Below are 14,441 nucleotides of genomic sequence, written 5' to 3' on the forward strand. Positions count from 1 at the left end.
CATGCATAATTTAATTTTGTTGTTTTGTTTTGTTCTTTTGTAAATTTGTCCAATGTAATTTGTTGAATATTTAAAATTTATGGTTCCTCTGTATCCACGAAATCCACGAAATTAGTATCCAATGAATATTGAAGAATCCTCAGTATTTAACTTGCTGCCCTTGTCAATTATATGTATTGTACAAGAAACAAGATCATTCACAACTGTACAGGGCAACTCAAAATTACTGTGGTTTTTATTTGACAATTAGAGATAGATAGGATCTACAATAGGATAAAAAGCAACATAATATCATGCAGTCTATTCATGCAAGTATTTATATGAAACTGCAATCATGCAAAATATGTTAATCTTTTCAAGTATATTAAATCATTTAGAGGAGGATTATTACTTGGAATTTCTTTGAACTGATCTCATTTTGATAATTTCGTCTGACATCATTTGCTTTATGATAGGCCTAAAAAAAACAAGTGCATGGAAAAGCAAGTACAGAAATATCACAAATCAGTTGATTCTTCATCTTATCATCAATAATTAAAAAAAAACAAGACTATATGTCACAATTGTGTTACATACTCACACTTTCATACACTTGCATACAAACTGCATACTTTCCAAATGCTTGTCACAAATTATTAATTGCAAGAAGCTTGCTACATGTAAGACTACAATGTGTTCGTCACAATCTTGCAGCAAGCATGCTGCAAATAAAACTTTTAATTTTCAATTTCAAGATGCTCATAGAAAGCTAGAAGATGAACATATAAATCTCTGCATGCATGCAAGACTAGCATTACGCTTGTCACAAGCATGCAGCAAGCAATTATAAACAAAAGTTCCAATGTTTGATTGCAATATGCCTGTCTGCTTCCAGTTAGTAGATGATTATGTAACTTTCTCCATTCATTGACAAGGTAACTGCAAGCAAGTCAAAGATTGCAGGAAGGTAGTACATGGACTACATAACATACTTTGATCGATGTGCACTTAGATACAAATTTAGTGATGTCATTTATGATATCATCAGTGTTTTAGCAATCATTTTTTTTATCAAGTTTGGGAATAAAGAATTTGCAGCTAGAATATGGAGCTATTTTTGATTTATTTAAGAGAAAAAAATCCAGGTATGCTTACATTAAAAAATCACAAGAGTTAATTAAACAGTATTATGCATCAAATGGATATATATATACATAGATTGGTTTAACATGAGCAAAAAGGAATAATTGCAAAAAGCTCAGTTTTACAAAGCTTAACTTGCTAAATCTTTTACGATGTGATTGATCTCTGTATTAAAGTAAATGTTCATGTATATGGTCTTCAACAAACCGCTTTAATACCAGAATTTTTATTTGGAGTATCAAACAAGTCAACAACTACTTTGGGTTGATGCCAAAATTTAATTTAAAAAATGGTTATATTAGTGAAGTGAATAATATTGTTTGTTAAACTATGTTCCCTGATCACGAAAAGATGAATGGTCAGTAAGTATTTTTTCAGAGGTATAGAAATTTGGGTACACCACAACTGCTAGAATAGTACTTCAAACCCTTTTGATCCTTCCTACTCCTTATTCAACACTCAAACTGGATGACAGTTGAACAGAGAATAAAATATCACCTTTGAGATGACATTTAAGAATGATGCCCTATCTTATCTTGGTACTAGCAAGTTTTATTTTGTTTCAGACAAAAATCCATACCCATAATGGCATTGAGAAATGCTGTATAAGGAAACCTCATACTCTTTTTAAACCAAAAACAGAATTGTATTACAAATCTTTTATGTATTCTGGACCATTCTTGTTGAATAATTTGCCATTATCTTAAAGAAATATTTCAAATGTTAATTTTTTCAAATACGAAATAGCAGATCATTTATTGAAATTGAATACTGATAATTTCATCATGTTTATTTTCATAACATTTCTTTATCAAGTTATCATCATAATTGACTTTTATACTAATGTCTGCCATGTATATGTTTTCATTTTTGTTTATGCTTTTCTTAGATGAGAGCCTCAGGGAAGATTAGTTGAGGGTGGTAAAGGGTTCTTTTCGTGCAACATGTTTTGCCATTTTTATTTCATGTGCAGCCATGAAAAAGGTTTGTTATTCACAGCCTTTCGTGAAATCGGTAAAAAGATCAACGTGCAAATAATTTTTAATTGTTCTTTCATCATGAAATGGCAATTTTATTTCGCCTTCTTCTGTGAAGATACCCCAACCTTTACCCCCCTCTTAGTTATATAGCTAGCTGTGTTTTAGATGAAATAAAAATAAATTACAAAAAAAACTGTGTTTACCCTCTACAAAATATAGAATTGTTGTTGTTGTTATTGTACCTTTGCAACTCATCCAACTTGTACACAAACTACACATACACATTCCTGTAGTAGTGTTGTGTATCATCTAATTATATTAATTGCCTATAAATAACTAAATCGTAATTTGTATTACATATTGTCTAAGACAGTATAGAGAATGAATTTCTTTGATTTGAAAAGTAACAAATTCATCAGTTTTCTCCCTTGATAGTAAATGAGGACACACAGCACTAGATCTTCAGCTGCAAATCTATTTTTTCTAATAATTAACTTTTTAACTGACTTTTTCAATTGGTGTGAGTTGTTGTACTTTTTTTTATATCAGGAACTTTGCCCTTTTTTTATGTCATAAAGCTAGCTTCCACATGAATTAAACATATAAAAATATAGTTATTTATTTGAAACACTCTCAACATGCTCACATTTGCCCATTTCACAAAATCATATTTCGCCAAAACATGTCCGATTTCTTTTTCCTGCAAGTTTGTCTCTACATAACAGACAAATTGTTATCAGATGAAAGTTTAAAGCATCAGAACCTCTAAAACTTTCAGAGTTAATATTTTGTCTGTGACCTCAGTAATGTTTATGGTATATTCAATAATTGAATGTAATTGTAAATGTCAGGTTTTTAGAGTCCAAAGTAGGAAAAAGTACACCGCTATCCAGGGTTATCAATACAGATGCATTTATGGCACAATTTTCAAAGATGAAATGATACAGAGTAATTTGTTAAATTGGAGACATGGTCAGAGATCCAATGAGTGAACTGAAGTTGTTTTAAATGTGCAACTTTATACGAATTCAATAAACAAACACAGTATGAGTTGGTAGAATTATGAGTTGATAAAAAAATAATTATAAATTAAAGAACCTTAGTGAGCACGCTCACATACCCCACGTCCCCACATTGTCATTGGAGAAATTAAATAAGTATAAGAAAAAATATTGAATAATAATTTCCTGTCAATATACATAGTATGTCCTTATTATCTACAAAATTTCATGAAATTCTGTTGTGTGTTTTCAGAGGAGTTGAGATGACAAACTGTTGCAGAAGTACATTGAAGCAAATAAGTTCAAAGAGGCATAACTCCTAGAAAAAAATTGAACCGTAATTTCCTGTTGATATGCACATCTACATAGTATGTCCTTATTATCTACAAAGTTTCATGAAATTCTGTTGTGTGGTTTGAGAGGAGTTGCGATGACAAACTGTTGCAGTAGTACATTAAAGTAAATAAGTTCAAAGGGGCATAACTCCTAGAAAAAAAATTGAATCGCAATTTCCTGTCGATATGCACAACTACATAGTATGTCCTTATTATCTGAAAAGGTTTCGTGAAATTCTGTTGTGTGGTTTGAGAGGAGTTGCGATGACAAACTTTTGCAGTAATACATTAAAGTAAATAAGTTCAAAGGGGCGTAACTCCTAGAAAAAAAATTGTATCGCAATTTCCCGTCGATATGCACAACTACATAGTATGTCCTTATTATCTCAAAAAGGTTTAGTGAAATTCTGTTGTGTGGTTTGAGAGGAGTTGCGATGACAAGAAACAGGACTGACGGATTGACGGACGGACGGACGGACGGACGGGTCAAAAACATTATACCCTCCGCAACTTCGTTGCATGGGGTATAATTAGGTACAAGTTGGTAAAGGTACGATATTCCCTATAATTCAAGAGCTTGCATGATGATAAGCTTGAAAAATTCACGCATAGTAATTTAATTAACACACCCAACACCAAATTAAATTGTGATTATTATGCAAGGTAAACTAATCATTTGAATTTTATTACGACACAAGCGTCTGGCGTACTAAATTATAATCCTGGTACCTTTGATAACTATTTACACCACTGGGTTGATGCCACTGCTGGTGGACGTTTCGTTCCCGAGGGTATCACCAGCCCAGTTGTCAACACCGAAGTGTTGACATGAATATCAATAATGTGGTCTTTTTACAAATTTACTGTTAACAAAACTTTGAATTTTTCGAAAAACTAAGGATTTTCTTATCCCAGGCATAGATTAACTTAGACGTATTTGGCACAACCTTTTGGAATTATGAATCCTCAATGTTCTTCACCTTTTTACTTGTTTGGCTTAATAAACATTTTGATATGAGCGTCACTGATGAGTCTTATGTAGATGAAACACGCGTCTGGCGTACTAAATTATAATCCTGGTACCTTTTATAACTATTATAGCAATAAAAAAAAAGTAGGTGCGTGACAGATCTAAAAAAAACAACACCACATACATTAGTGAGCCACCATTTAACTTCAAATTCAAATTTGTCTGAATCAGATTATTTTTTTTTCGATGCTTCCAATCAAATAAATCTTTTCAAAGTTTATAACTATAAGTTATGGGGAAAATCTGGATTCAGAATAAACTATTTTGTTGTCAGCTTGACCACAATATTGGCAATCAGTATATTTTTTTAGGGGAACAAAATTTAAACATTGATTCTAAAACATTGTTGAAAGAAATGACAAAAAGAGTAAAGAATAAGACAATAATATCATGACAAATGTACATTTACCTTTGACTCCTGATCTAATCTCCATTCCAAATCTCTCAGTTGACTTGACAACATTTGTTTTTCTTTTTCCAACATTCTTATCATATGTGGATTTGCCTACAAATTATAAAAAGCTGTAATTTAATTTTTTTCAACACAATTATCCACTACATTTAAGTTATGTATTCATTTATCATTATATATGACTGTTGTCTAAGTATTTTTATTAAGAATTTTAATTTTTCTGTAAAAAAAACCCTAAATAATATATTGTTCGGTACACTCTGTGATTACGTAATGCATGTGTACTCTGGAACCATTCATTAAGTCATAACAAAAACTTGAAAATTAATTAGATTTTTATAAATCTGTTATATAAGAATAAGAAGTTGTTGCATGATCATTATTGATAATAAGGCAGTTTTCCAGCAGAGACCAAATGACATAAAAATTAACAACTACATCACAGTATAATCCCTTATACACACTTCAACAACGAGCAAAACTATAAAAGTTTCTGGCAATGTTAAACAAATTAAACAAGAAAACAGATATGTAATAAGGGAGAACCACTGAATTACAGGCAGAAACAGAACATGACAGGTGTAAAAATGTTTGTAATCTGGGAAAGTGGTGTTACAGCACAACATAAGAATAAACTATAATAAGAGTACTCACACAAAAATATCTAACCTACTTTACTTATCATGATTGAACTTATGTTAAAAATCTGCATTAATATGAAGGTTCAATGAACAATGAAATACACTAAACCACAAAACTTTACAGAGACCATTGAACTAATTAACCTGTCAATTGGACATGTACACCATACAATCATTCCATACACCAAATATAGATGAGCTATCACTTACTGTTAGTATTGTATCTGTTTTACTGACTTGCAAAAATGTCAAAAAAATTGGTTACAATTTAAGGGCATTATTTCTTATAAACAGCCAACTGAGTGTTTTGATGTATATGAACAATTAGTAGAGCTAAAAAATACTGAACATTTTTGCCTTGTCAGATTTTGTCAGATTTTCTCTATTTAAAATGGTTCAACAAAACTTGCTTTTATCCCTATGTTCTATTCTTGGCCATGTCACCCATCTTGGTTGGCAGACAGGGTCATAGAACATATGTTTAAAGAAAGATACTCCAATTAAGACTGTCAGCTATTAAAGGTTCTTTATTACAAAATGTGAAAAAATTCTGCCAGCCTGTTTTAATCTTTTCCACCTACAGTAACCATTAGGGATATTCATTTGCATTGCTCTTTTCCAACCTAACATTTTTGTGCAAATAAGTTTTTATTCAATATGGTAAGCAGAGGCGGATTTAGATGGTAGCCCAACACCTCCCTTTTTGTGGAACACTTGGTTGATTATTTTGGGAATCACTGAGGCATGCCTGGAGCAGGCCCAAACTCAGGCAGTTAGTGCCCAAACCCCACCCAACTTCTACAAAATTTCTGGTTCTGCCACTGGTAAGGACTGATATGCAATTCATATGTTCTTTTCCAATATTATATCAATAATAATAAACACTGTTGTATAATATTTATAACATGGAAAAGTACATCAAATCTAATTCAATATTATTGCATAAGATATGTAAAAGAAGTGAAATACTTACATCAGATAAATCATCAAATCTATTCATATCTCTAGGGGTTTTACCTGCTAAAAAACAAAAACTTAATAATTAATTTTCAAACATCTATAGAAAATTTCATCTTTCTATCATATAGATATATATCATATACATTAAACAATTTGTTCATTTAACTAACATTTTATTTAAAAAAAAAATATCTAAATGTTACTCTCAGAGCAGCAGATTTATAAGAAATTCTAATGATTGATAGAATGTTATTGGAAAAATAACAAAGGCACATTTTAAAATCTAACCAATTCAGAGTTAAACAAGGAAACAAAAATCAACTGATTAATTGTCCAAAGAAAATTTCTTGGTTGAGTACTTAATACTTCATGAATTTCCTCGCATATGCTACTATTACAACTATTGTAAAAATTAGAGAATCCCTCTATATCAATAAAATAATTCCCTGAAATTTAGGTCACTTAGTATTTGAGAACTCACATGAAAAATAGAACTTTATAAAGGTAAATGAAGAATAGATTATAAGTTAGAATCACTTATTTCAATTGGGAACTGTATGCTCCCCTAACTCATCCTTATAGTCATTACACCAATGTAATGATTGTAGGTCAGTTGGTATCTGAGAATGAATGATATACAACTTTATGTAGAACAGTGAACTACAACATAAATTGTAATAGCACAAATTGGGATATTTTGGCTGTTGTCTTATTCTTTTATTATTTGGTGCCTTAATTTGAAAGTGCCATTACTATTATGAAAAAATAGTGTGCAGCCAAGAAACAACAAAATAAATTAAAAGAACCTTTATTATAACTATTGCTTAATCTCAATAAGTATAAAGTTGTTTCTTGGATGCACATATACTTTTGGCAATCTAAAACATACTTAAAATTTGATGAAACGCAAGGATAATCAAGAAATTTCACTAAATATATAAATTTTGTCATTGTTTGTTGCCATTGTAAATTGTTTAATGTAAAATTTGTTGTTTTTTCTAAATACATTGTATTTTAGTCTAGTGAGGACAAATTTAAGAATATTTGGATAACTTTAAAACTTGCAGTAATATTTGGGCCAAATAACGGTCTTATTGCCCCATCTCCTTTACAAAAGTTAACATCATATCGATCAGAGTATATAAACATAAATGAATATTTAAAACATTTACTCTGGCTCATTTGTCATTTTTCTAGTTTGCACCTATGTACTAATTATGTGACAGTTTGTTAATCCCTAGAACCTGCAGCATAAGTGTATGAAGACTTGGATCCAAAGGTTACTCAACAACAGTCCCCCTTCAATGACATCAAAATATAAATCAATAAAAAGTAGGCACTGTCGAAAGCAAATGTGTTACAATCCATAACAGCATACTTAGTTATCATCCGAAGCAATGCAACTATGAAAGTTAATTTTTCTTTCTTTCAGGGAGTAAAAAGTCACTAACAAATTTACCTACACTTGAACTTTCTCTCTTAATCAATAGGCTTCTACACCTTTCAAAAACTACCATCCATATAAGTAAGTTAGTCTTCTTCAAATAAATTAAAGGAACTCAAAATAAAAATCCCATACAATTGTTTTGAACAGTGATCACTTCTTATATGATTTTTAGAGGACACATGAACAGGAAATTAAAAAAAGACAAGACCCACAAACAAACAAACAAAATAATTAAGCAGAAAAAATAAAACAATTAAAAGCAAATACATATAAATAAATAATCAACAAGATACTACTTATATGACACTTTCAATGAAGAACTGTTTACTAGAGACCAAAAGATTTGAAAACCAAGATGTACAATATTTTAGCCAATAAAATCCAAAATTGTAATACAGAAAATAAACCAGTATTATACTTCTTCATATTACAAACAATAAAAGCCCTTGTAAAAAATTAATGCTATTTAGCAAAAATACATGTGATTTCTCTTTCCTGCATAAAAAGAAATCAACTTTCATCAGTCCTTGAAAATAAAAGAGAAAAATAATAGATGAATATAAATATTATACTACAACCTCTAATATAATTATATATAACATAAAAGCCAAAGAAATCAAACCACTAACTAAAATAGCAAAAATGGAAGATAATTTCAGTAACAATTTCAGTAAGGAGCTAAAAAATCTTAACATATTTGTCAGACAATCCGATTTTTTCTATTCATATCACAACTATCAGAGATATGAGCTTTTTCGTAAAAATTGAGGATATTAAATAATGTCAATCTTAAAGTTCTACTTCAGGATTGCTAAGATTTAAATATTGATGAAAACACAGAGATATTTACATATGTTCAATACTATATTCATGAAATGAGAAGAACTTTATGATAGTTTATTTAACAATTTAATTGTTAGTCTATACCAAAGTGTACCACTTTTTAGTTTTAATTAAAGACAAACCTAACAACAATCTACTGTGTTAACATCTTTTTGCAAATAAATTAATATAATAGTTTACTTCATATTTTTATATTACTTATCCTTATGTCTTAAAAAAATCAAGAAATTAAGTCTTTGTAATATTACCGGTATGCAAAATAAGGGGCCATGATTTTTATTATTTATACAAATAGATTAATTTTGTTGCAGTGAGTTTTTGAATTTGAGTAAATATCGCTTTAAAGATTTTTTTTATTTGTTTCCATTTCTTATTTAAATGTTGTATAAAATTTGACATCATCTTTAGTCGTAAACTTATAAGTGTTCACATAGTTATTTATATAAAATATCTCAAGAAATGGGGAGATAGCTCGGAGTGCCTCCCCTGACTCACTGCAATAATTAATGATCTCTGAATTATCATGTGACGACGAACCATGGATGATAGATGCCTTTAGGTCAGGTGAGCTAAAAATTCCTGCAAAATTCAAAAATTCAAACTCCCAATTTCTTTTTTTTAATTGATTTGACAGTTATATTTTATTTATGGGAAACAAAAAAAAACTGTGCCAACAAACAAATCATAAATTAACTCAGTGCAAAATCACATCATGTAAGATAATATATATGAATTCCAATAAGTCATCGAGGAGGAATTGCAGATACAAAATGACTTCACATATATTATATGAAGAATAGTCAAGTTCTTGTTTTGTAAAGGAAACGAAACCCTTAAATTCATTTAAATCAACAAATAAAATAATAGGAAGTGTAAATAGCATTACAGTATATAAGAAAGTTTCTGTGAAACCATATTTCTGAAAATCAGTTATAGGGACAGTCAAGCAGTTGCAGACACAACATGCATCCCCCTTTTGTTAAATGTTTACAAATCGAGGAAAAAAAGATACCCTATCTATCATATTCTGATGCTTAAGTATGTAATAAAAAGTTGTGTTATTATCTGACTCATGAGGTTCTAAAGAATGAGCTATAAAGGGCTGGATAAACAAGCTAGGGTCCAATTTTGTTTCTTAATAATTGTAATATAAGCTATATTTCATAAGCCATCTAATTAATCTGTAATTCATGGTAAGTAATAATTAGAGTTGTAAAGGGCTTTAACTCATGAAATTTAAAGTAACTGCAGTAACTGTGACAATCAAACTTTGACCTTCATTACATAAAGAGTAAATAGTTTTAAGGTCATAAACCTAAGTTTACTATAATTATCTGGAAACAGATGGTTTCAGATAAGACAGACAGATAAAGTAGTTACTCTCAATTATGCTACATTAATTTTGTTCAGGATGAGCGCTCATGCAGAATTCAAATAAACCAAGGTAGCAATTTGTTTGAAAAAATGGAATTGAAATATTATATAATAGTACTGATGAAAAAAAAGCTGTGTAACATGGATATGGTATGATAATGTAAAAATATGAGTGTTTAAACTAAAATACCTCAGGTGGGGATCTGAGATAAATTCTTATGAATCCAGTTGTTTCAGGCCTAAAGCAGTATACACATGTGAATTTGTGTACATGTTTGTCAATAAGTGAAGGAATGAGTAATTACTGAAAAAAGGAAAGTTTAACTTAAAATAAATCTAAATAGGAAACAAGGTTAGAAAGAGAGGTTAGTTTTGTCATTGTAAAATTTCAACAGCTGACAAATATCTTTATTCTGATTTTGAATTATTCTCAATTTGATTGGCTGATATTGTCCTAATAAACTTCAGTACATTTTTGTTATTATGTCAATTGGAATTATCTCCCTTATATACCATTGACCTAATAAATACAAATTATTTTCTAGTTGATATATAGTCATATAATATTTTTCCTTTGTCACAGTTTCAGAATAAATGCCTAAATATATTTAGTTAATCTTGTCCTAATAATTGAATTTGAATATGAATATATAAATTTGTATTATACAACAAATCAGAATGAATTTGTTACACAATGTGCAATTGTCCTAATACTGCTCACCAAATATGAATTTTATTGACCCGATAAATTCTCGTATTAGGACAATTGCACATCGTGTAAATAAAAGTATCTTTATATATAATTTGGCAAATAATTTATCAATGTAAATGATGTAAAAGACAACTTTTGAGTTCGATGCATTTCTATCAAAAACTTTGTGTTTATGGGCATCATCACTCCCATTTCTATGTAGAGCAGGTGGTTAGAAAAATATGAAGCTTTATTGCATGAATTAATCTGCAGATTACTTATAATTGATAGTCAGCACTGCTATCAATATTATTAGAGAATTGAGAATATCAAAGTATAATCTACGGGAAAAACATTATTTCTTGTTTATCCTTCACAATGACAATCATTAGATTATATGTACCAATTTTCATAAAAAAAGTCAATAATGCCATTTTTTTGAAATTGGATAAATATACAGCAAAACATCACGTTTTTTTCTAAATTCACGAATATTTTATAAAAATTAGTTATTTCTTTAAACAAGAGTGCACACGCTGAAATGTCTCGCCTTCTTAACTAATCATTTATTATGATATTATGTTGATAGTCCTAAGTATAAAGCTTTATTACAACTGTCACATAAACTTAACATTAACCAAGATAACTAAACAAAGACCAATGAACCCTAAAAATTAGGTCAAGGTCAGATAACCCATGCCAGGCAGACATGTACAGTTAACAATGCTTCCATACAACAAATATAGTTGACATATTACTTATAGTTTAAGAAAAATAGACCAAAACACAATAACTTAACACTGTGCAATGAACCGTGAAAATGAGGTCACGTAAAAGAAAACCTGCGTGACTGACATAGATCATAAAATATTTCCATACACCAAATATAGTTGACCTATGGCATATAGTATTAGATAAAGACCAAAAATCAAAAACTTAACTTTGACCACTGAACCGTGAAAATGAGGTCAAGGTCAGATGACATCTGCCCGCTAGACATGTACACCTTACAATCATTCCATACAACAAATATAGTAGACCTATTGCATAAAGTATGAGAAAAACAGACCAAAACACAAAAACTTAACTATAACTACTGAACCATGAAAATGAGGTCAAGGTCAGATGACACCTGCCAGTTGGACATGTACACCTTACAGTCCTTCCATACACCGAATATACAAGCCCTATTGGTTATAGTATCTGAGATATGGACTTGACCACCAAAACTTAACCTTGTTCACTGATCCATGAAATGAGGTCGAGGTCAAGTGAAAACTGTCTGACGGGCATGAGGACCTCGCAAGGAACGCACATACCAAATATAGTTATCCTATTACTTATAATAAGAAAAAATTCAACATTACAAAAAATCTGAACTTTTTTTTCAAGTGGTCACTGAACCATGAAAATGAGGTCAAGGACATTGGACATGTGACTGACGGAAACTTCATAAAATGAGGCATCAATATACAAAGTATGAAGCGTCCAGGTCTTCCACCTTCAAAAATATAAAGCTTTTAAGAAGTAAGCTAACGCCACCGCCGCCGTAGCTGCTGCCGGATCACTATCCCTATGTCGAGCTTTCTGCAACTAAAGTTGCAAGCTCGACAAAAAAAAAAATGCACAGATATATAGGATTATTATATAGATAATGTATTACAAAAAATTTAACAAAAAAATAGCTTTTGTTTATCTTTTAAAACAAAAAAAAGTTATATGATTCTTTCGAAATGAATAATATGTCAACAAATCTGAATTTTTAACAAATATCTGAAATTTCAACCTCATTTTACACAAAAAGTAGCACATGAAGCCTGATGAAGGTATATTTTTTATTACATATTTTGATTAAATCAGGTAAAAAATAACCTTTATGCAAATTTTCATCAAAAATATGTGATCAAAACATTAACTTTTTACCAATGAACTAGAAATACATATAAAATATTTTCTTTTATTTTGTAACCAAAAAAAAAGCTATAAAGTACCAAAGACAAAAAAGACATTACAAAAACAGTATTTCTTACTGCCTAAAATTGTCTAACTCACCAACTTTCTAAGTAAACAATTAAGCAATTGCTTTTGAAATGGTCTTTTGAAGACTTAAAATAACATTTTCTGAAGAAAAAAAATGACCAATCAAAATAAAAAATCAATAGAATCAGTAGTAAAGTTTACAAAATTAAAACTACATGTGCATAAAATATCTTTTAGAAATCAAATTTCAATAAAAATGTTCTGATATGTTTTTTCTGATATGGTTAAGTTGATATTGGCATATAGTGTCAGAGAAAAAAAATGAAAGTTTTATACCTCTAAGCACTCAATGGAACATATGTAATGCATTAATAGAGCAATGCATAATAATAAATCACATAAGGTTCGATCTTTATACAGTTTTCGTATCTAAATTAAGAACAGAATATTGGATGCAATTTTCTTGCCTGTTTGATTGAAACGTAACATTTTGATTCTGATCACCCATGAAAGTATGGTATAAAGTTTCCACATTGTCAATTCAAATTTCCCTTTGATTTGGGTTTGAAGCATGTAAGGATTTTGTATAATGAATTAATACACCATATCCTATTACATTATTCCCAACCTCACAAAACGAAATATCTGTAAAGATCTTAGACCATTCCAATAATGTTTTGATTAATTTGTCTGTATAACTGCAGGGAGTAGAAATTTTAAAACTAACTAACTAATCATCATCAATCATTGAATTTGGTATCTAAGTTTAATGTTCTCCAAATTCAATGAAATGTCAGGGAATTTGTCAAAGGACATTGCACAACATTATACCTTCCATGACTTAGCAAAGCTGGCTTAGCAGTTTAAGATGAGAACATTAAATAAAAATTTGAAAAAAAGACCAATTGAGTTGATTTGTTTTGATCTTATAGTGTCTTTTGAAAGTTTTTGTGTTAACGGAAGTCTCACTGACACTGAAATATACTCAACAATTTCTTTTATTCATAAATACAACAGAATGAAAGCCTGGAATCACCATAGTATTGGTCAGTTATTAAAGGATCATGTCATAGAAATGTATGTAACAATAATGGAATTCAAACAGACATAACTAATTCATTAACTTCATCAGACTCCTGTTTTTCTGGAAATCTCAGAGAAAGGAATCTTACATGATTGTGACACATAGTGCTTCATTCAAAAAGTGACAACTGCTGTTACAAACCAGGATTCCTTTTAATACTGTGAACAACTCAATGCATTATTAAGTGTAGTCTCTTACTGTACAGTTTTCAAGTCGTAAACTTTATATATTCAAGCAGAGACACTGATTAATAAAAGAGATCTACAGTTCTAAATCATGTCAATCACATATTTGAATTGTCATCCATTACATCCAATTCATCATTTAAGAAGAAAATAATTGATTTTACTAGCATTATTAAAAAAATCAACTTTTCCATCTACAACAGATGTTTTGTTTATAATTCAAAAGTTTATTCATCAAGCTTATTTCAATATGTGTCATCTCAAAAAACATAAAACAGCCAAACCAAAAAGCTGCAGATCTCCTTTAACTAACTGATATCTCTAATACTAGCTATCAATATTCAATTTCTATTGAG

General features: G+C 29.9%; 1 protein-coding gene across 13 annotated transcripts in view; it reads right to left on the reverse strand.

Moving 5' to 3' along the window:
* The window catches only part of LOC139486843 (coiled-coil domain-containing protein 169-like), a 46,121-nt gene that overhangs the window by 21,488 nt on the left and 10,192 nt on the right, over positions 1 to 14,441 (reverse strand). For 9 of the 13 annotated variants that reach the window (XM_071271894.1, XM_071271895.1, XM_071271906.1 and 6 more), the window contains 3 exons: positions 6,495 to 6,541; positions 4,878 to 4,973; positions 392 to 457 (listed from right to left, as the gene is read on the reverse strand). In XM_071271894.1, the coding sequence (XP_071127995.1) occupies positions 392 to 457; positions 4,878 to 4,973; positions 6,495 to 6,541 (209 nt within the window). The remainder of the gene's footprint in view (positions 1 to 391; positions 458 to 4,877; positions 4,974 to 6,494; positions 6,542 to 14,441) is intronic. The other 4 variants (XM_071271898.1, XM_071271901.1, XM_071271903.1 and 1 more) reach the window with 1 other exon arrangement.

The sequence above is a fragment of the Mytilus edulis genome, chromosome 8, assembly GCF_963676685.1.
Source record: "Mytilus edulis chromosome 8, xbMytEdul2.2, whole genome shotgun sequence".
Taxonomy (NCBI): Eukaryota; Metazoa; Mollusca; class Bivalvia; order Mytilida; family Mytilidae; genus Mytilus; species Mytilus edulis.